Source organism: Pocillopora verrucosa, chromosome 10 (assembly GCF_036669915.1).
Source record: "Pocillopora verrucosa isolate sample1 chromosome 10, ASM3666991v2, whole genome shotgun sequence".
Lineage (NCBI taxonomy): Eukaryota > Metazoa > Cnidaria > Anthozoa > Scleractinia > Pocilloporidae > Pocillopora > Pocillopora verrucosa.
Window position 1 is genome coordinate 5,496,786 of NC_089321.1, and position 24,019 is coordinate 5,520,804.

Below are 24,019 nucleotides of genomic sequence, written 5' to 3' on the forward strand. Positions count from 1 at the left end.
AACGGTCAATGGATTAGTCTTAAAAACCTTTTTATATCATGGAGAATGACAGAATCTTCAGCTGTGATCGAAGTTTTGGTATGAGATCATGAAATTACCCCTTGTTATATATGAACGCACGACTCGTTGACCTTTGAGAAACCTCTTGCACTTCGCAACGCGATGGCTATGAAATACTAACGTTCCTTCCCCACAACTTCCATTCTTAATTGTGTACTAAACTTTATGTTTTAATTGTTTTTTTAAGTTCAGTCGATAATTTTTTTTGAAATTGAAGAATGAACATTTCCATGGAGAAACATTTACCAGCTAATTTGACACCCAGCTCTTGGGCAAATATTTAACGGAAATGGTTGTGGTTATTCCAAGAAAGATCAAAGGATCAGTGCTGCCATATGTGTGCGTGGATTTCAGGAAGTGTCGAAGTCGACGGCGTATGATAGTATAGATAATATTAGAGCAAATAATTATGCCTTGAGTTGACTAAACAATTTCTAAATTTGCTGTACTATTCAGGAAGTGTACATTGGTGGAATTTTTTAAGCAGAATCGTAAAGAAAGAAAAAGTATTACTACAAACGGTAAATTGTATTCAGCCTTGGACTTGTAGAGACTACTGAAGATCATTTAAGTCTCAGTCAACAAAATGTAGCAAACAAACAGATAAAGAAAAATAAAAATGGTTAAAGTAACTGATGCAACAGCACGAAACATTTGGGTTTATACGCGTGGTTGACCCTTAGAAAAACTGTGAAAATTGTAGGGCTACCATGTGATTCTAAGACCCATAGCTGTAGGAAAATTACGCCAAAATCACTAATTTTGTGATGTATGCATGGCCCTACAATGTACGGTTATCATTTTGGACGTGACAAATCATTGTGACAGCTTGTGCTGTGAAGAACTTTGGAGACCAAAGAAAGTTACGTTTTCGCGCCTGGTCTGTTTTGTCTATTATTTTCATTCAAATTATCCCAACGATGGTATATCAAAACGGAATAATAATGACGTTGTGAAATGAATTCGTCGGTTTTAACTCGTTGTTGATAAAAGCGGGGAATGAAGAGTACAAGTTTTCCCTTGTTATGCGAAGCTCCAAATGAAAATCTGATCAGTTTACCGAAGTTTTGCAGTTGAGAGCAAAGTTATTCACAAAAATAGCCTTTTTTTCAAAATTATTATTATGACAAAGTAAGCTTTAATTTGAGGTTGACAGGCATTGGCCAATCACGTTTTTACTCTCTGAATTTTGATCAGGTTGTTTTCATTTTCGTTATCTATAGTTGTTTTAAAGGGAAACTAATAATGTTATATATCTATCATTCACAAGGAACCTTTTAGCAAAAGCTCGCATGATATCCGCGCGCTTTCGACGTGTCCCAAGTAGGTTATGATATCATGCCTGATGAAGCTCGCACGTGAGGTAAAGCACGTGCTATGTTGCAGGTGTAATGGACATGTTCTGACCAATCACAATATCTAAATTCCCTGCAACATTTCTAACAAGAAGAAGCAGGCTTGAAGAAAGACTTCCTCTAATAAAGAATGATTATATTCCTTTCAAATAATATTTCTTTGCGAGAGCAAAGTTGACGTTCGCGAGAGCTCATTTCACAGATATTTCCAATGTCTCAACTAAAGAAGCATTTTGTCTTCGGTTGGATGGATCACACCTGATTGAAGCTTACTTCGCTACGGTCGTCCACCAGTCAATAAGTGGCCGAACCGGTACGGTGAAGTGCTCACGGATCAAGGACAAAGTTAAATAGGAGCAAAGACTATGCCAACAAAAGTAACCAAGTAGCTTTTGTTTACCGTAAAGCTTCAAGTTTATTGATAAATTTTTTTCTTTACTTGTAAGTCCATCACAACGACTTTGCCATAAGGCAAATTAGAGTAGTTTACTGGTTGATACTCTCAGTTTTGCACCTTGATTCTTTGGAGCTGTTTTTTTGCTGAGGGAACAAAAAGTACTTAGTGTCATACTAAAAAAAAAAAAAGTCTCGTTACCGATTAGCAAAGACATTAGCGTTAACAGTTTGTCTGAAAGTGTTGTACTGAGGTAATAACGTTATGATAACATGTTACTTTCGTGAATGCTGCGTAAATCTTCATGTTTAGTATGTTGGTCACAACCATTGTAAAGACGATCGATTCGAAGAACTGATACGAACATTAAATTTTCCAATGTGTTGCTAATTGGTGTGAGTTCTGACTACTTACGAGGTAACGGTAGAAGTTAATTTTGTTGTGCTGATAGCTGCTTTTGCGTCATTTGATTTGCGGTTACTCGTTGTGTTTTGACAGGTTTTCTAATTGCGTCCGCCGAAGACTAATCCAGTGGTCAGTGCTAAAGTGGTTCTATCTCGGAGAGAATAGTGTTTTGTTGTTTTTTTTTCAAATAGCTCCCACCAGAAAGGGAAATAACGTTAACTATCTTAAAATTTTGAAAGAAAACAGATGAAAAACTACCATGAGAGAAGAAAACATCTTGAATCTGTTGAGAATCATGCTGTGGAGCTTGTTTGTGAGCCATTTAAACTACGCCGTAAAAATAATTTAGAGCTTATAATTAGAGATGAAAAGCAATGTATAGAGTGTAACGATTGGTAGAGTACCTTCTTTTGCTCCTACGAGATTTATTTATCCAGAAGTTCATACAAGTATCTTAAAACTGGAAAATCTCCGATGTTATTATCTCATGTTACCGAATAAGGTTCTTTTGAAAGAAGCAAAATTTTGAAGCGCGACAGAGTTGTTTTCTTGAGGCCTGTTTACGTGGAGGTGGGGGACCCCAGGTAGGTAAGGTAACCCGCTCAGGTGGGGTAACCCGTCTTTCCACATAATTTCTTATTTTATCTTGATCACGTTTACATGATAGGTGGGGTGACCCGCCTAGGCGGGTTGCCCGGTCTGCCAGGTAGGGTAACCCTGTCAGCCAGGGCGACAATTTGCCATGTAAACGTCTCAAGGTGGGATAACCCGCCTAGCCAGGGTCGCGTTCATGGCAAAAAAGCTCAAAAGCGAAACATGCATGTTCTAAAACTTTGTACATTTCCTAGCCGTCTCATGGCAGAAATCACCAGAAACCGCAACGGACTCACAAGGAGTGAAAAATGTTCACATTTCGGAATATTTAGCGTCGTAAATCGACCATATTTCGTTTCCCAAACTATTCCGTATAACGTATTAAGTAAACAACGGTTCCTCGCGTAACCAAAGATCGCGTAACACAACGCATGACGCTTTCATGAATAAATACATATGTGTTCGAGAATAAATCTTTCGTCTTTCTTGAGATATGAGCTTAGAACGACTCTGCTCAAACTCCTTCATTGCAAGCGCAACAACAGCCTCAAGAAACCTCACCCCAGCACCCTGGGGTTGTAAGATTGTATGTAAACGCGTTTTATTTTTCGACCAGCCCTTAATCACAAAGAAAACTTTGAGTTTTGTTTGTGTATTTTCGTCTTTGGCAAACTCCTTGTGCGACCGTCATGATCGATAAGATGCACAGATAAGACCGAAGGATGTATTTCGCAAACTAAAATAAAAATACTAGAAAGTGAAATAATTGTGGAATAATAAATCTCTTATTCGATGGCTTATCATATATTACGAGCGGACAATTTGCTCACAGCTCGCTCACCCCTTCGAAGCCCGGAGAAATACCGCGCAACTCTCAAAATATCCGCTTTTATGATCCATGAAATTATCTTTAATCGCGCACGAATGGTCTATACGCATCATATGACCGAATATTCCCCAGCTAAACCTGGGGTATATCCGATATATCGCCCAAGTGATATTCCCCAATTTTCAAACCCTACGTTCACTACGGTAAGTCTTCGTTTGAAATTTAATTCAAGATAACAGAGCGTTTTATGGTTGTTACATTTACAGAAGAAGGGAAAAATTTTTTTCGTTCATAAAGTCGTACCAGAGAATACTCAAAAGAAAACATCCCGCGCAGCAAACAGTAAGCTGTTCGTAAACATTTATTCAAGCGCTTTGCATCTATTTGAGGGATGATAAACATAATAGCTCCTAATTTGCACGAAAATATTATCTTATATTTGTCTTTGGAAATTATCTGTTCCTCATAGCTCACAGGTTTCCTTGAGCTTCGCTCTCGGAAAACTGTTCGTATCATAGAGCAGACTATTAATGTCCGCGGACAAATATCCGTGCATATTTCCGTGCTAAATAGAGGCTATTGTTTATTTCTTTATCTAGCGACATGCAAATATTCGCTCCAAATTTTAAAAGAACAATTGAAATGGTGTCGAATTAAAGACCAAAGCAAGAAGGTCAAAAACTCAAGGTGAACGGCTGGCATTGACATTTGTAAGCTGTTACCTGGGAAATCAAGTTAACGTCTACTACAACCGCTAACTCTCTTGAAACTTTGCCATAACAAAACAGCTAATAAGAATTGAAGAAGTTCGTTGTATTTTCGCCGGTATTTTATAAAACCGAGCTTTGCCATAGTGCTGTAAGATCTTCATCCCACCGAGATTTAATAAGCAGCGCCATTTTCTACGCGCCTTGTTGGCTATTTTCCATCTCATACCAACGTACGCTCGTGGAATAACAATTAAATATTCACCGATTTTTAAAAAAGACAACACAAATTCACGGCCACAGCGTAAAAACCGATCTCGGCGGCTGAAAATTAATGAAAACTATTGCGTATGAAAAGTTTGTAGGAGTTCTCAGCAACTGGTTCCTATTCAGTAAGGTCAGCAGGAAGATCTTCCTTTCCGAAAGTTTCCATTAGCAGGATCATATTTGCACCTGAATAAGTACCGTTTATTTATAGAACTCTTAGGCCCGGTTCATACGTCGCATTTCTGCCGTGTCGAATTCAATTCAACGAATTAAATTCGGCAGAAATTCGACGTCTGAATCGGCTGCCGCATTTCTGCCGCACGTTCGACTAGTCTTGTCGCATTATCCGACAGAAATGCGACACCGATTCAAACGTCGAATTTCTGCCGTGTCGAATTTAATTCATACATTATGTTAATGTATTGAGCATGCGTAGACTGAGGCTAGCTATAAAAAGATGGCGTCACGAAGGGAAGAGACTTCAGATTCAGAAGAAGAAAGCTCTTTTTCTTTGTCTGACAATGAAAATTTGGCCCCGCCGAATAAAAAGAGACGAGGCAGAAAAGCGCAATGGCGAGATTGTCACGTCGCCGACAGGATCGATAAACTTGTGTTGCATTTTGATGAGACAAAATGAGAACAATCAACAGCAAAAGTTGAATTATTAGTCTATGCTTTTCCTGAAGACGATGCAGCATATACTGTTGCATTGTCAGCCTCCTCCTTCGCCTTCCTTCAAAAACTTTTTGAAAAATAAAGAGCCTCCGTTTAGTATCTTCGTCCGCCATATTAGATAGTTACGTCTAGTTACGTAACCAATGTAACATTTTTCCGCTGACGGACCTGCACCGCAGTATCAATTCAAAGAATTAAATTCGGTAGAAATTCGACGTATGAATCAGCTGTCGCATTTCTGTCGCACTTAATTGAATTGAATTCGACACGGCAGAAGTGCGACGTATGAACCGGGCCTTACAAACATTCCCTAATTAGGATAAGTGTTTCAACCAAGAAAATGTAATTTTCATGTACTGCGTGTGCTCAATACATTGAGCATACACAGTTTCAATAGGTATACATCATTAATAATGGTAGATATAGGCCATATCTCAAGTCCTATGAACTAATATGAATAAAAAACGTTTTACCACTATCTTTAAAAAAAAATAGTAACTTTCCTCGACGAGGAATATTCAGTGAGAATTTTTTGGACTGTGTTTACTCCATTTATGAGGACTTTAACAAATTCTGGTTGCCATTTCGGAGAGGCTTCTACCCTCGAGATTCCATTACAGATGAAATTAAAGAAGTAAAAATAACCTTATGCTTTGACGATAACATGATTTAAGCGAATCAGAGTTTCAAGAGATAAAAGCATTTCACGAAATCAACTACAAGAAACTGAGCGCCGACTATGGGTTATATAAGAGATCTTGATGCATTGAAGTGATTATTCGTTTTTGAGGTAGAAGAACTGTCCCCGTTTGCTTAGTTGTGCCGGATGACTTTTCCAAAGTTCAACCAACAAGTTTCCCGCGATTAACACATTTCGTCGGTAGGAGGAATTTGCCTCAACGGGGAGAGATCTTTGGTACACCCAAGCAATTGACAATAATTAAGTACTGCTGATCTGCAGGCAGTTCAATTATTTTGTTAGTAAGGTATGGTTTAGTCCTTTGTTGATACTGCCTATTTGGTTAATACAGGAGCCCATTACTAAAAGTAATGGGCTCCTGGTTAATATTTGAGTTATTTAGATTTTAGTTATCACGATGAGATCCCTAAATTTGGACAGTCTTGTTTCCTTCCACTAATGGACGTGCTTAGTTTGCCTACCGACCCTGCCTTAGACCCACACTAAAGCTCTTGTTTTGGTTTTCGCATTCTAAAATCGATCGTTTGGTCGAAAGCATCAAGTATGCCCCATCTTACCTTTATAAAGGCCTGTAGAGCTCGTAACCCAATCTCGTACCTAGATCCTGCCGTGTAACCGGAACTGAAATGAAGGCTCCTTGCCACCGCTTGGCCACGGATGGTCTGGGTACGAGACCACTCGTAGCCAGTTCATCAGAGTCAATCAGAGTTTGAGAATCTTAGGGAATCAGAGAAAACGAGAGGAAGTAAGAGTCCGTCGAGGTTAGAGGACCGTCATTATTTATCGTCTGTGAGAAGGGTGAAGGATTTGGGGGATGTGGGGAAGCGGATGGGGGGTTAGTCGTCACCAACAGAGAGCAAAGGGGGACTGTTGAAAAATTGACCGCCAATTAACTGGAAATGAGGGGGGTCATGAGAATTTTAGATTCTTATGGAAGGATCAGGTTTATTTAATCGTAAAAAAAAACCAAAATCTTCTCCCCATGGGACAAATAAAGACCAGTACCGTGGAAAGAGTCGGAGAGAATCAGAGTTGTCGAAGGCAAGAGAAGTGAGAAAGGTGAATCTGTCATAAGTAAAACTGTATGAGCGAACAGAGATTGAACAAGACCGAGAAGGCTCTAGAGATCATTGTGCCTTTCCATAACCGTGTTACCGGTCACCATCAATTTTTTTCTGTTAAAGCTAGCAGAGGGTAATTACCCTCTGCTAGCTTTAACATAAAAAATTTAGATTTAGGTAGCTGCAGAGGGTAATTACCCTCTGCAGAGGGTAATTACCCTCTGCAGCTATCTTGTATTCCCCGTCCTCGCTCTAACAGAAAAGTTGATAGTGTTCAAATGTTTTAACAGTGGCGATCAGCTCGCTTCTATCATCAAAAATTGCATCATAAAATTCAGAGCTATCACGCTCGCAACGGGATATTTTAGGAAGAGAAAAGCGTAAATTGTAGAGTCTCACATTGCCACAAAAAGAAATGGAATCTGAGAATAGCGACATATAACACAAAGGAAGCGATTTCTTGACGTACATGCACAGCCTATTTATTGGCTACAGCGTGCAAGAGAATGTGAAATGTTCTTACTGGGGATGAAACCCGACTAAGAATAGATATGGCCTTTGAGAAATGAAAAGTTTGAATTCTTATATTTTAAAAAAATTTGTTCTGGTACGAAAGCAGCCCATCAAACTGTATTGCAGGACGGTGAACGATTTAATGAACTGAGAATTTACAACACATGTTTTTATAAAAACACGGAACACCTTACTGAGAGCTGATATGTCAAAATCTAGAGACAGAAACGTCGCATCCTTTTAAAGAGAGAAATTACCGCTGAAATGATATTAAAGATAGCGAAAAAAATCCATGAATGCTCACTGATTTCAACAATAAATAATGTATGACACAGAAAATGAAATTCATCTCCTGGATTATATGGAATATAATCGCTCTCACGAAGGGCCAACGCTCGAAATGTCAACCTTTCAACTCTTTACGGTGGCCAATTTAAGCTACCAACTCAATTAATAACACTAAATTACCTCGTTATACTCTCCCACCGACGAAGCGCACAGTTTCTTAAGAAACTTATCCCATTTATTTAAATAAAATAATGGTATAAACTTCCCGCTTGAAACTGAAAATTCCGTATTTGGAATTGTGGTAATCTCGTGACAGAGATCATTGACACCATTTTAGTTCAGAGTTCGATATTTAAACAGAACGGTTGTACAGCTTATTGTATTCAGTGTTCAGAGAAGGAAGAAAAGGAGATCGTCGGATGAGCAGACACCAAGTTGAGCTCGTTTCAAGCTGTCAAGACAAGAGAGAGATTCCCAAGAGAGAACCACGTGAACCGTTTGCACAATGCGGCCTTTTCATCCCATCCACGGAGACACACGCTGGGAAATGGAAACGAATGATAATGGTTTAGAGTTCAGAATGAGGACCAGGAATCTTGAACCTTCCAGAGACCCTCCCACCACCACCACCAGTACTCATTCCACCCGCGATGATAAGGGATACCCTAAAGAAGGTTTCGATACGGTGCGGTAATCAACTCACGAGCGATAACGCATTGGTAACTGAGGTGCCAACAGACGTTTATTATTGACCTCATTGTAGAATTAGCTGTTTATCTAAATATTTTCAAGTTATTTTCTGTGACGTCTAAAATTGCCTTTATCAGATATAGAGGCCCACTATAAAAATGTGTAAGAGTTGGTAAACACTTTGTCGAATAGAAAAGAGTAAATCGTTTATTGATTTAAATTCGATTCATGTTGAAACGAAAATTAGCGAAAGAAAAGTAATTTCCTCGTCAAAGGCTTCGCAGTTGGCCTCAATTTAAAACAAAGGCTTTTCTGGATCTCAGCAATGGCCTATTACTCAACGTTTCCGTGTCTCAGTATCGCTAGTCATTATCAAATGCAAATTATATAGATAGCCTGTGAGGAAAATGTTTTGCCGTTGGTGGTCATTGCGTGACCTCTGAATATCATTTCAAATTTTTAATTAAATTGTTGTGTTTTTTACTGTTCTACTTTCTTTTTTGTTCATAAAAAAGAGGATCATATTCCTATGTAAATACATTGTGAACATGTTGAGCCTTTCGTCTTGTTGTGTCGTGTTGATGCTCTAAATTGTTGACCACTAGTCGAGTAAAAACCTCTCTGTACATGAATCCGGAATTATTTCCCTTCTCGGCCCTGGCATGCAAAGTCTTCCTTAATGAAACTTAACGTTTACCCAATAGATTTGGGAAATCTATGGAGGATAGATTTCATAATTTTTTTTCCAAGAAAATCTGTGTCACAGAGCTGTAACAACGTGTGGGAATTTGAGAGATATGCAGCCATTGTTCAAATATAATACGTGTTCATTTGTGGCCTCTTCCTTAAATCTTCTTTTTTTTTTTTTGGTGTGTCTTGAAAATGATAAACTCGAATAAAAAGGCAGTTCATCCTTAATCATATTAGAGAGCTTAAGTGAAGTCACGAGAGGATAAAGGAAGAGAAAAAATCGTTCGTATGAAAATGCATACCATTCGTGTCTCTTCTTTCTCATCCTTGCTGTAGTTTTGATAAGCTCTTGCTTAACATTGACGTCGTCAATTTCTCGCCCAGAAATTTTCACGCTTTGCAGACCTACACTAATGTCAGCGGCTGCAACTTGAATAAACAAGATCTGCTACCATGACAACAGCTACCTCACAATCAAATGATGGCAGACGACTCTTGCATATTTTGGTTGTTTTGATGAGGAGTGTTGATTACCCTTGCATGTAACAGAAACTCTTAAAAAAGGGAAATTATTCCCGTTGAATCTCATTTCCTCGACATGGTGGAAAAATCTAAACCTCCAGCAGCGGCAGCGAAACAAGAAACTCTCCCGAAACGAGCAGGTGGGAACCTTCTTCATTACTATTTTATGGTAGAGGCCAATTTTCCTATCTTCATTCCGATAAATGATTTATCATTTTTATTATATACCCGGTGATTCTGATATGTTGTGTCTGTACGACCTCATATTGTGCTTTTCGTGTCATCTTAACGAGCTTATACTCATGCACTCTGCCCTTTTTATGCAACCGCCTCAAATTTAAAAGAATTAAGGGATCAACAGCAGCTGCTAAGGAAGCTTTAACACTAGTTCGTTATTAAAATTTTTAGTCTTAGAAGAAAGTGTTTTTCTTGTGAAACGAATATGGGAGTCTTTATATTTTCATTGTAGCGGTATAAAGTTTAAAAATCTACTGCAATAAATCAAGCAAAAGCATTGTTCTTTTTCGATCGCGTACGAAGGATCTTCAAATTGAGAATTAATACTGCAAATGACTGGTTTTAATTTGGTGAACGAGGCTAACGTTTCGACAACTTGTGCGGAAGTCATCATTAGAGTCAAGAATTTTTTCGTTTGAACCTTTTCCAAAACTGGAAGAGCATGAGATTATTGAAGTGGTACATTCAAGTGGCGTTAAAAATTAATGTGATGCTCCCTCCAAAAAGAAAACCGGGTGAAGGTTTAAAGATAAAGATTAATCTGGATATATAATTAAAAATTGTTTGCTAAAGTGAATTATTGTTTAGTATATATCACATAGATACCAAAAACTTCTGTTTATTTCAATATACCAAGAAATGGTTGTACATTGGCATGTGATTTTGTCTCATTGGCTGCTTGTAGGTGAATAATGCTTGCTAGCCAATCAGCACATGCAAAAAGCACTATTCAGTTTTTTGGCTTATACTTATGGATCTTTTATTTTAGGGACAATTGATCACTTTATAGCAAACTTTTGATACAGGTATACTGAAGAAGTCAAGCACATCTCTGGAACCAGTTCCTGAATTTGCAGAGTCTTCAATTCAAAGAGCAGATTCTAATTTAGATATGGTCGAAAGTGAGGTGAGGGTTTTAAAATTTGGTGTAATCTTAAGTGTCTTCAATGTATGTTGACATTTGGTTTAATAAACATATCTCTGAATTTATAGGAGGTGCTTAATTGAGAATAACTTTTTGTTGGTTAAATATTGTAGGGATCTGTAGGAAGTTGGGCATCTCAAATAGTGCCTGAGACTTTGACCTTGCAATGTGGAGCACTTAGGTTGATCAGTTTGCGAATTATAGCTTCCAATGTGCCTCACACGCCAGCAATGGAAGAAGTTCAAGGATCTTAAAAAGCAACTGTGTGTCACATTATTCTTAACTGACTGATGAAATGATATGTACCTCTCACTTCCCAGGCAAAATTTCTGTAATTTCAATTTATCAAGATCTTAATCTGTGATCTGGTTCGTGATCAGAGCCATGATCCAATCTGTGATTCAATCTGTGATCTGATCACGGATTAGATCATGGCTAGTTCATTTTAGTTCATTGTAGTCCATATTAGTTCATTTTAGGTCATTTGAGGTCGTTCCTTGTTTCAGTAATTAGGAGTTAAGGGATTGGTAAAATATCACAACAATTTATTTTTTTGTAAAGGAAATCAGGATCAGTTCAAATTGTTGTTGAGATCTACAAGGCTCATTTACATGTACAGTATATTTAAAAACTTAAGATATTGTATCAATGAATTTTCTTATATGTATCTAACAGAGAACATCAACACCACATGAAGAACAACAGAAATTCAAGGCTCTTTGTGAAGGAGTGCAAAACTGCCTGGCATTATTTCAGACTTCCCTTTCAGAGGACGGTAATTTTAAATAAAAATTGGTAAATATGGATACATGTCATCAGGAATAGCAGTGTGGCAGTAATATGCAACAATTAAGCTCTTTTGCCTTCATTAATGATTAATTGTTTATGGTCTTAAGTGGAATCGGGATAATGTTTGTATAGAACATATGATATTGCACAAATTTACATTCTTTTCCAACCTTTTTTTTTTTTTTTTCTTCTTCAAAAAGTCAACTTGAAAATTTTAATTCTGGCAACCATTTTATGATTTTAGGTTGCCAAGTAGTAACTTTGAAAAAGTTGAACTTATTTAGAACTTATGTTTAGTCAGTAAAATTATAAATACAAGTCATGTAGAATTCATAATTCAGCTATGATCTATGTTTTGGTTGACTTCTGATGATGCTCTTTTCTTGTTTCTCTTTATCAGTTACTTGCAATAAAAGATGAGCTTTTAAAGGTAATGAGGATAAAAGACTAGACATCCATTAGATATTATGCAATAATAAACTGAATTGCACATATATACTTACACAGTGAATAACGTTGAAAGTGCACACTCTGATTGTGGCTACTCAAACTCCAAATATCCTTAGTTAATTTCCCCTCTGAGCAACTCAAACTGTATTTGTGCCCAAAAACATTATGATTGCTGAAGGAATGAATGAGAGAAAATTTCATCTTTTTGTGCTACATGCACACTGTACATTATTTTACCGTTTTAACTTATTATTAATATAAATTAAAGAACAACTATTTACCTAAAAAGTTAGTAGCTAAAAGAGGATATACCACTAGCCACCTCTACTTTGTTTAATAATTTTTTTATACACCTGTTGTCGTTGGTTCTTACATACATGCATGATCTATTGGAGGACAGATGGATATAGTTGACCTCAACACTAAAAATTTTGATCTACGCTACCAGTAAACAGAAGCAAGGCAATGTGGTCTATCTGTTCATTAAATTACTAAATATCCCATAGTTCATTTTTTACCTATAGCACTAACACAGTGCGAACTCCTCTTAAAAGTTCTCAAGGATTTATTTTGTTTGATTTTCAGCATGCATTGCCACCCAGTTTACTCTTAAAGGTTGCGCTGGTCACTGGAAAATTGTTCAGAAGGTATAGTGTATATGTAACTAATTTACAGTTTAATACCAGTATTTTAAACTAACTTTATAAATACAAGCTGGTTAAAGGAAGTTACTCTTTATTTATTCAGTTTTCTTGTACATAACAATGAGATGAAATTTGATTACAGAAAAGTGAAAAATTAACAATCTTGTTCCCAGAGATGTTAAATTATGATAATTTTCCAAACATATTAGACAGCATTTTATGAGCTTGATCAACTTATTTGACTGACCTGGTAGTTTATGATTTTATGCAAATTGATAAAGATCTATTTTCTTGTTCAACTTCACCTTTTTTGGCTTTTTTTTGTTAAATACATTGATATTATTTTTATTTTTCTTGAAAACTCTTGCGATTCTCTCAACCAATCAGATACAAACCTTAAACCAGATACATCAATCATGGTCACTCTTATTTTCCCATGGTACATGCAGTGTCAGGCAGTAGCTTGTTTTTAGTTCCATTCTCATTTTTACTTTGTTGTGATTGGCTGTTGTGATCATTTAACTTTCACATGAACTTCGAAATGGGCGTTACTCACCATAGAGTCTCTGTGGCTCAATGGTAGAGCACCAGAGTGCAGAATGCAAAGGTCTGAGGTCGATTCCTCAAGGGGACTCAGAATATTTTTTCTTTGTCCCATGGAAAAGACTGGAAAACATCTTTCTCTATTTCTTTACCCAGCCCAAAACTTACCACCCCTCTTACACTATTTAACTTTTGTTTTGGTTTTATGAAGGTCAATTAAAGGTCACTTTTAAACCCTTTGACCACTGAGGGTGACTACAATGTAATTTATCATAAAGGAATCATGCTGAATTGAACATTAGGCTCATGAGTATTTTAAAAAAAGTTTTAACAAACTTGAAAAGCTCTTGATTTTTAAATAAATTCTCCCATAAATACCATAGGAAATGTACAAAGAACAGTATGGAGAATATACATGCTGATGCTAGGATGGAAGAGGTTAAAGCAAAGGTGATAATTTATTTTTGACACTTGAAAGAAAGAGAGGAATTGAGGCTAATGCTCAAAATTATTTTGTTAGCTCATCAGATCTCAGTGTGATGATGATGATGATCCCTGATGAAAACAAAGAAAAATATCAATTATCGCGTTACTAAGTGATCAGATAGCAAATTCTCCAAACTAACTTGATGAGAATCATTTGGCAGATGGTAAGGAGAATTACTAATGAGATCTTGGGAGTTAAAAGAAAAAGTGAAGACAGGGTAAGACGAATTGTTATATTGTTGATTAGGAGACAGAGTTTTGCATGCTTAGTTGTTATTGATTTTTAAACTAGCATGTAAGTGAACCAAATGAAAGTCTCCACTAGGAGTTTCATTTTTTAGTAGGTACACATACATGGACATTTATCAGTTTAAACATTGTACTGAGATCTAACGTACAATTGTGAGAGTGGGTAAAAACAAAGGGTGAAGGCGGAGAAAGCAGCTGGTATTGATATGGCTTTTGATCCTAGTTACAGTTGATGAACGTCTGTTTGCTTTTTGCAGGGAGGTTTATGCAGGTGGTATAAGTACAAATGAAGAAACTGGTAGGACACTGTTTATAAATCCACGTTACATGACTCATCAGTGCTTATAAATAGAATCGTCCTCATAGCTCACAGGTTTCCTTGAGCCTCGCTCTCGGAAAACTGTTCGTATCATAGAGCAGACTATTAATGTCCGCGGACAAATATCCGTGCATATTTCCGTGCTAAATAGAGGCTATTGTTTATTTCTTTATCTAGCGACATGCAAATATTCGCTCCAAATTTTAAAAGAACAATTGAAATGGTGTCGAATTAAAGACCAAAGCAAGAAGGTCAAAAACTCAAGGTGAACGGCTGGCATTGACATTTGTAAGCTGTTACCTGGGAAATCAAGTTAACGTCTACTGCAATCGCTAACTCTCTTGAAACTTTGCCATAGCAAATACAGCTAATACGAACTGAAGAAGTTCGTTGTATTTTCGCCGGTATTTTATAAAACCGAGCTTTGCCATAGTGCTGTAAGATCTTCATCCCACCGAGATTTAATAAGCAGCGCCATTTTCTACGCGCCTTGTTGGCTATTTTCCATCTCATATTAACGTACGCTCGTGGAATAACAATTAAATATTCACCGATTTTTAAAAAAGACAACGCAAATTCACGGCCACAACGTAAAAACCGATCTTGGCGGCTGAAAATTAATGAAAACTATTGCGTATGAAAAGTTTGTAGGAGTTCTCAGCAACTGGTTCCTATTCAGTAAGGTCAGCACGAAGATCTTTCTTTCCGAAAGTTTCCCATTAGCAAGATCATATTTGCACCTGAATAAGTACCGTTTATTTATAGAACTCTTACAAACATTCACTAACTAGGATAAGTGTTTCAACCAAGAAAATGTAATTTTCATGTACTGCGTGTGCTCAATACGTTGAGCATACACAGTTTCAATAGGTATACATCATTAATAATGGTAGATATAGGCCATATCTCAAGTCCTATGAACTAATATGAATAAAAAACGTTTTACCACTATCTTTAAAAAAAATAATAATAACTTTCCTCGACAAGGAATATTCAGTGAGAATTTTTTGGACTGTGTTTACTCCATTTATGAGGACTTTAACAAATTTTGGTTGCCATTTCGGAGAGGCTTCTACCCTCGAGATTCCATTACAGATGAAACTAAAGAAGTAAAAATAACCTTATGCTTTGACGATGACATGATTTAAGCGAATCAGAGTTTCAAGAGATAAAAGCATTTCACGAAATCAACTACAAGAAACTGAGCGCCGACTATGGGTTATATAAGAGATCTTGATGCATTGAAGTGATTATTCGTTTTTGAGGTAGAAGAACTGTCCCCGTTTGCTTAGTTGTGCCGGATGACTTTTCCAAAGTTCAACCAACAAGTTTCCCGCGATTAACACATTTCGTCGGTAGGAGGAATTTGCCTCAACGGGGAGAGATCTTTGGTACACCCAAGCAATTGACAATAATTAAGTACTGCTGATCTGCAGGCAGTTCAATTATTTTGTTAGTAAGGTATGGTTTAGTCCTTTGTTGATACTGCCTATTTGGTTAATACAGGAGCCCATTACTAAAAGTAATGGGCTCCTGGTTAATATTTGAGTTATTTAGATTTTAGTTATCACGATGAGATCCCTAAATTTGGACAGTCTTGTTTCCTTCCACTAATGGACGTGCTTAGTTTGCCTACCGACCCTGCCTTAGACCCACACTAAAGCTCTTGTTTTGGTTTTCGCATTCTAAAATCGATCGTTTGGTCGAAAGCATCAAGTATGCCCCATCTTACCTTTATAAAGGCCTGTAGAGCTCGTAACCCAATCTCGTACCTAGATCCTGCCGTGTAACCGGAACTGAAATGAAGGCTCCTTGCCACCGCTTGGCCACGGATGGTCTGGGTACGAGACCACTCGTAGCCAGTTCATCAGAGTCAATCAGAGTTTGAGAATCTTAGGGAATCAGAGAAAACGAGAGGAAGTAAGAGTCCGTCGAGGTTAGAGGACCGTCATTATTTATCGTCTGTGAGAAGGGTGAAGGATTTGGGGGGATGTGGGGAAGCGGACGGGGGGTTAGTCGTCACCAACAGAGAGCAAAGGGGGACTGTTGAAAAATTGACCGCCAATTAACTGGAAATGAGGGGGATCATGAGAATTTTAGATTCTTATGGAAGGATCAGGTTTATTTAATCGTAAAAAAAAACCAAAATCTTCCCCCCATGGGACATATAACACAAAGGAAACGATTTCTTGACGTACATGCACAGCCTATTTATTGGCTACAGCGTGCAAGAGAATGTGAAATGTTCTTACTGGAGATGAAACCCGACTAAGAATAGATATGGCCTTTGAGAAATGAAAAGTTTGAATTCTTATATTTTAAAAAAATTTGTTCTGGTACGAAAGCAGCCCATCAAACTGTATTGCAGGACGGTGAACGATTTAATGAACTGAGAATTTACAACACGTTTTTGTGTGGGATTTCCCACACTTTGTCAACGCCCGCGAAATTTATTTCTTTATTTATTTGTCCACGAGAGAGAAGTGCTTGTCACGTGGTTTCTATTTGCGTTCAGTGAGCCGTGAAGACTGGATTCCAGTCGGCGTTTTTTCATAGTGTATTGTACGGCGGCCATTTCTCTTCTCAGTCGTTGGGTTTTGGAGAACTTATTCGGAATTTCATGTTTGTTTCTTGGGGATTTTTGTTTCCAAGGTAAGGATAAGTCATTTCATATTTTCACGGGTTCTTTGCTTGCTTTAACTTTTCAATTTTGTTGTGGGAGCTTCACGATTAAGCTCTCACGAAAGACGATTACGTTTGTACACCTGGTTTGTGTTCTTTCTTTCATAATCTGAGGCGTTTGTTTCGTTATTTCTTCAGGTGTCTATAACAAAAGATTTTTTCACGTAAGTCAACACGCTGAAACGCGGCTTGTGTTCAGTGCAGGTTGCACAGGAGCTTTTACGCTTTCACAAGCCAACATTTATCGGCTTGGACCTTCGGTGCGGGTTGTGTCAGATTGAAAGGAGTCATTGTACTCTCGCAAGCCAACATTTGTCGGCTTGAATGTATTTGTGCGGGTTGCGCTTCAATGAGTCTCAGGGTGTCTCACGAGTGTCTCAAAATGTCTCACGAGTGTCTCAAAGTGTCACAAACTGAAAGAAACTATTGTTTGACTTGAACTGTCAAGAGTGTTATCTATTTTTATCAATAAAGGGCAAAATTACTGAGCGCTGATTGGTTGAGAGAGAGGGCATTTTTTCTTAATCGAGGGCATTTTTAGTAATCAAGAGAGGGCATGATTACCTGTTAATGGTTGGCTAATCCGTTGCATAGCAACCATTCGTTATCTTGAAATTTGTTAAAAATAGACTGCGCGCGTGATTTTCCTTCGTATAAATTTTGCCCTTTATTGATAAACAAGTAATCCCATGAGACCTCGTACTATTAAGGATTAATTGCACTTGAGTTTTCAAAATTTTCCAAATTGCCCTCGTTGCTTTGCGACTCGGGCAATTTTGGAAAATTTTGAAAACTCTCGTGCAATTAATCCTTAATAGTACTTGGCCTCATGTGATTACATATACTAATAAACTGAGTTTCTAGTTAGTTGGATTGTTGTTGTTGCTCGCTCAAGCACACAAGTAAATATGGGGATCTCCATTGACCAATTCCGTTCAAGGATTGGATCTTATGAAGATTTACATCCTGATTTTAGTGAAAACTATGACCTCTTTGATGATCTCAACATTTCATCAACATCGCTGAATAATGAACCACTGATATTGAATGAATTACCTGATTTTGATTTTCGTCAAATGGTCCAGACACCCGATAAAGAGCAAAAAGAATTTTTTTAACACATTTTACATCAGATTAAAACCTCAGAAACCCCTTTCTACTGCTTCCTTAGTGGAGGGGCTGGTGTTGGCAAATCGCATTTAACAAAAGCTTTGTATCAGGCAGTGCTTAAGTATTATAACACTAGAGCTGGTGATGATTTTCATCAGATCATAGCTCCAACTGGTAAAGCTTAAGGGTGACACTCTTCATAGCACTCTGGCCATTCCTGCCAATCAATCACTGAGAAATTACAAACAGCTTGATTCAAGTAGACTAAACACTTTGAGAAGTCAATTGATTTTTGTTGATGAAATCTCAATGGTAGGAAATGGTATGTTTGCAATACAGCTAAACAATAGGCTTAAAGATATAAAAGGCTGTAGAGAGGATTTTGGAGGTGTGAGCATAATTGCTATTGGTGACTTATTCCAATTAGAATCTGTTATGGATGCTTATATTTTCAAAGACCTCAAAAATGTAGATTTATGTTGTTCTTTCTCCCAGTTTATGGCATCAACACTTTAAAATGTTTGAACTTAATGAAATCATGGGTCAAAGAGACAGCAAATTGTTTGTAGAATTACTTAATAGGTTGCGTAAAGGTAAACACACAGTAGCAGACATTGCAAAACTTAAAGAGAGCTATACAAGAAGACATCAACAACCCAATAGATGCAGCTCACCTATTTATACAGAATGCTAAAGTAGATGAATTTAAACAAAGGGCCCATAATGCAGCCACAGGAAACAAATTCACAATAAATGCTCAAGGTAGTGTTATTGGAGCTATCTCTCCAGAGCTAAGAAACAAAATACTAAGACAAATACCCAATGATCCAAGAAAAGCAAAACAGTTAGCCTCAACCCTTTGTCTTGCTGAGGGTGAAAGAACACACCTTGTCATGAATGTATGAACCGAAGATGGCATGACAAATGGTGCTGGAAATGTTGTTAAACTAGTTCAGTTACATCAACAAACCAAACCATCTGGTATTGTATGGGTACAATTTGACCACTCAGATGTAGGTCAGAAAACAAGGAATGAAAAAAGACATTTGTATGTACAATGAATTGAATACACATGGACCCCAGTGAACCCTGTGACTACACAGTTTGCGGTAGGTAGAAACAGAACAGCACAAGTTGTTAGAAAACAATTTCCACTGCGTCCCGCAGCAGCAAAAACAATTCACAGGTCACAAGGTGATACTGACAGTAGAATTGTTGTGGATTTTAGTACCAGAAATACTATTCCACACATACATTATATGGGACTCAGTAGAGTGACTGCTATAGAAGGCCTATATATTTCTGATTTGTGTGAAAGCAAGATTGCTGTTAATCCAGATGGAGAGATTAAGAACAACTGCAAAACTTAAGCTTTGCATCTCCCTCTCCATAACATAACATTTTCCCTTCTTAAACTGTGTTATCTTAATGTAAGGTCTCTTCACAAACACATAGAAGATATACGTAAAGACTTAATTTATCTAAGTGCTGATATCAATATTTTCACAGAAACAAGATTTAATTCTCAAGATAATAATGACATGTATGACATTGCTGGTTATGTTCTCTTCCGTAATGATAACCTTAATTCCAGCAATGGATCAAGGTCTTATGGTGGTACAGCTGTGTACAGTAAAATCCCATACTTACCTGGATACCCCTATTGTCACAATATACATGGTGTTGAAATAACAGTAATTAAGTTAGCAAGGTTTGAGGATTGGACAATCATAGGGATATATCACTCCCCAAACGTGCCTGTAAGACAACTTTATGAAGCAATAACTGAGGTATTAAATAACATTTCACCAGACAACAATATCATTACTAGAGACTTTGATATAAATTGGCTTGTTGAAACAGACAGAAGACCTTTGTATAATTTACTAGTGAGGGATAACCACTACAAACAGTTCATATCAACTTATACAACTGACAACAACACAGTAATTGATCATATATATACAAATATATCTAACATTGATATACATGTACAAGCAGATGTTTTAGAAACACATTTCACAGATCATAAAGCTGTTTGGGCCTCATTTCACGGTGTCCTATAACAAATTACTTTATCATGATGTACATTGTTTTTAAGTTAAGAGAGCAACAAAAGAAAACAGTAAATAGTTATGAAAAGAGTTGTTTCTCTTTTTTCAGAGGAATTTGTAATGAGAAACTTGCAAAACTATTAATAAGGAAATGCTGCTTATTCATTTGGTACCAGAACAGGCCTTTTAAAATTAAGTTTGAAGTCATCTTTCTAAGAGTTGTCCAGTTTAACAACCATTTACAAAAGACAAAAATAAACTACATAACACACAGTCCTGAAATTTCAAGGCAGCTCCTTTAGCATCTTGGCTAATTTCTAACTGCAACCTTTATTGACAACCCTGCATTAAACAATTATTCCACAGTTAAGTCTGCAACCCCTCCTGAAATACTCCAGGATACCAAAAAAAAAAACAACAAGCAAACAAACATATTAGTGAAGTGAGCAAACAACCACATGCGTGACTTTCACGTAATATAAAATTCGTGATTACAGCATTCCCACCTGCGTAAAGTGCTTGTAACTTACGGGAAACACACGCATGTTACACCAAAAAAACCCGCCTGTAGTACAAGAGGCCGATTACTCGCAATTTCTCGTAGTTTTGAATTTCCCTTTTGTTTTTCAGAACACCCATATACCTGTACTTTTTTACACCGATGCGATAGAAATTAATTGGAAAAACATTCCTTGAAATAGGAAGTCGTCCTGTATTTTCAGCGAAAAAGATTGTCAAGTGATCAAAACAACACCGGCCAGATTATAGTCACGTGCTCGGCAACGACTTGTGGAAAGCGATCATCTTTCATTCTTACCATCAAAACAGTCACGCTTGCATAGAAGAATAACAAAACGAAACGATTACAACGGAAAGACCCAAATTGGCGTAGAAAGAAATAATGCTGCAAATTACCATTTTTTTTATGTCATGTGTACATGTTTCCGTGGGAATTTCTGTGTCAACAGCTTGCTGTCACTCACAAACTCTTCGTGATTCTCGCTGGTCCTCGTTATGTTCAGCGCATGGACGATTCGAAGACGCTTCAAATTTGGTTTTTAAGTTGATCATAGCACTAATCTGAAACATTTGAAGTCCATTTCAATGTAGTAAATGTCGAAACAGGCGTGTAAAGGCAATAAATATCGCAACGATCAGCGCAATCATAATAGCGCCACGACTTTGGACTTACTTCTTCGGAAGGATAGATCTCGAGTTCGAAGCCGACTAATTACGAAGAGTCCACGCTAATTTGCATATCGCAGAGCGCCCACAAGAACTCGTTTCTACGCTATCGTGTTAATTCCATTTCTCCACAGACAGTGAATTTTAAGGACCCCAATTTTAAATATTTTTAGATCTTCTAATTTTGATAGGCTACTTTAATTATTGTATTTTACTACATTTCATTTTATTCCATTTTACGCACGACCCCACAAGCGTGTAGTCGTTTTAACAATTATCGTGTTTAAATAAAGTCTTTGTATTTGTATTTTGTATTTGTGTATCCACGAGTTAAAAAGTAGTAGCAGAAATTTTTTCAATTTTTTTTCAATGACTGTTACGAAAATATCTACTGCTCCAAGTATTTCCAGTATTGCCGTATAAACAAATAAATAGCCTAAGCCACCAAGAGGTAATTTATTTGTTGAAGACGATTACCAAACGTTCAAAAACACGCCAAAAAGCTTCCAGGGAGGGAAGGTAAGGCATATTGCTTGATAAAAGGAAAAGTTAATACCCCAGATCCCTCCTGTGAATCTGTATTTGTTCAAATAATTCCCACACAAAAATTACTATTCAGACTGTTGATTCCAGGCCTAATATCACCCCTGTAGTACAGTTGACTCACAGTGAGCGACAGGTTTGCTTCCGCTCAAAAACCCCTTCCAAACACTTTGTCAATAAAATCCCACACAAGTACGCATTGCGGACCTATTTTTGTAAAAACACGGAACACCTTACTGAGAGCTGATATGTCAAAATATAGAGACAGAAATGTCGCATCCTTTTAAAGAGAGAAATTACCGCTGAAATGATATTAAAGATAGCGAAAAAAATCCATGAATGCTCACTGATTTCAACAATAAATAATGTATGACACAGAAAATGAAATTCATCTCCTGGATTATATGGAATATAATCGCTCTGACGAAGGGCCAACGCTCGAAATGTCAACCTTTCAACTCTTTATGGTGACCAATTTAAGCTACCAACTCAATTAATAACACTAAATTACCCCGTTATACTCTCCCACCGACGAAGCGCACAGTTTCTTTAGAAACTTATCCTATTTATTTAAATAAAATAATGGTATAAACTTCCTGCTTGAAACTGAAAATTCCGTATTTGGAATTGTGGTAATCTCGTGACAGAGATCATTGACACTATTTTAGTTCAGAGTTCGATATTTAAACAGAACGGTTGTACAGCCTATTGTATTCAGTGTTCAGAGAAGGAAGAAAAGGAGATCGTCGGATGAGCAGACACCAAGTTGAGCTCGTTTCAAGCTGTCAAGACCAGAGAGAGATTCCCAAGAGATAACTACGTGAACCGTTTGCACAATGCGGCCTTTTCATCCCATCCAAGGAGACACGCGCCGGGAAATGGAAACGAATGATAATGGTTTAGAGTCCAGAATGAAGACCAGGAATCCTGATCCCTTCAGAGACTCTCCCACCAAGGTGAAGCCGAAGTCTCATTCGTACAGTATTCATCCCACCCGCGATCATAATGGATACCCTAAAGAAGGTTTCGATGTGGTGCAGTAATCAACTCACGAGCGATAACGCATTGGTAACTGAGGTGCCAACAGACGTTTATTATTGACCTCATGGTAGAATTAGCTGTTTATCTAAATATTTTCAAGTTGTTTTCTGTGACGTCTAAAATTGCCTTTATCAGATATAGAGGCCCACTATAAAAATGTGTAAGAGTTGTTAAACACTTTGCCGAATAGACAAGAGTAAACCGTTTATTGATTTAAATTCGATTCATGTTGAAACGAAAATTAGCGAAAGAAAAGTAATTTCCTCGTCAGAGGCTTCGCAGTTGGCCTCAATTTAAAACAAAGGCTTTTCTGAATCTCAGCAATGGCCTATTACTCAACGTTTCCGTGTCTCAGTATCGCTAGTCATTATCAAATGCAAATTATATAGATAGCCTGTGAGGAAAATGTTTTGCCGTTGGTGGTCATTGCGTGACCTCTGAATATCATTTCAAATTTTTAATTAAATTGTTGTGTTTTTTACTGTTCTACTTTCTTTTTTGTTCATAAAAAAGAGGATCATATTCCTATGTAAATACATTGTGAACATGTTGAGCCTTTCGCCTTGTTGTGTCGTGTTGATGCTCTAAATTGTTGACCACTAGTCGAGTAAAAACCTCTCTGCACATGAACCCGGAATTATTTCCCTTCTTGGCCCTGGCATGCAAAGTCTTCCTTAATGAAACTTAACGTTTACCCAATAGATTTGGGAAATCTATGGAGGAGAGATTTCATAATTTTTTTCCAAGAAAATCTGTGCCACACAGTCGTAACAACGTGTGGGAATTTGAGAAATTTGCAGCCACTGTTCAAATATAATACGTGTTCATTTGTGACCTCTTCCTTAAATCTTCTTTTTTTTTTTTTTTTTTGGTGTGTCTTGAAAATGATAAACTCGAATGAAAAGGCAGTTCATCCTTAATCATATTAGAGAGCTTAAGTGAAGTCACGAGAGGATAAAGGAAGAGAAAAAATCGTTCGTATGAGAATGCATACCATTCGTGTCTCTTCTTT

General features: G+C 37.3%; 1 protein-coding gene and 1 non-coding gene across 3 annotated transcripts; one reads left to right on the forward strand and one right to left on the reverse strand.

Annotated features, from left to right (window-relative positions):
• Positions 1 to 7,150: 7,150 nt before the first annotated feature.
• Positions 7,151 to 7,267, reverse strand: LOC136284061 (small nucleolar RNA snoR104). Its single transcript, XR_010719064.1, has one exon. It is a non-coding gene; the product is annotated as a small nucleolar RNA snoR104 (small nucleolar RNA).
• Positions 7,268 to 9,713: 2,446 nt separating this feature from the next.
• On the forward strand, positions 9,714 to 23,566 carry LOC131773383 (uncharacterized). 2 transcript variants are annotated; one of them, XM_066173286.1, is made up of 9 exons: positions 9,714 to 9,890; positions 10,794 to 10,894; positions 11,588 to 11,681; positions 12,100 to 12,131; positions 12,737 to 12,798; positions 13,722 to 13,788; positions 13,859 to 14,042; positions 14,331 to 17,044; positions 17,213 to 23,566. In XM_066173286.1, exons 1-7 carry the CDS (start codon positions 9,827 to 9,829, stop codon positions 13,895 to 13,897), a joined length of 459 nt encoding a protein of 152 aa, XP_066029383.1. In that variant the 5' UTR covers positions 9,714 to 9,826; the 3' UTR covers positions 13,898 to 14,042; positions 14,331 to 17,044; positions 17,213 to 23,566. The 2 variants fall into 2 exon arrangements, with proteins under 2 accessions (XP_066029383.1, XP_066029384.1); XM_066173287.1 differs by lacking the exon at positions 13,722 to 13,788.
• Positions 23,567 to 24,019: the final 453 nt, after the last annotated feature.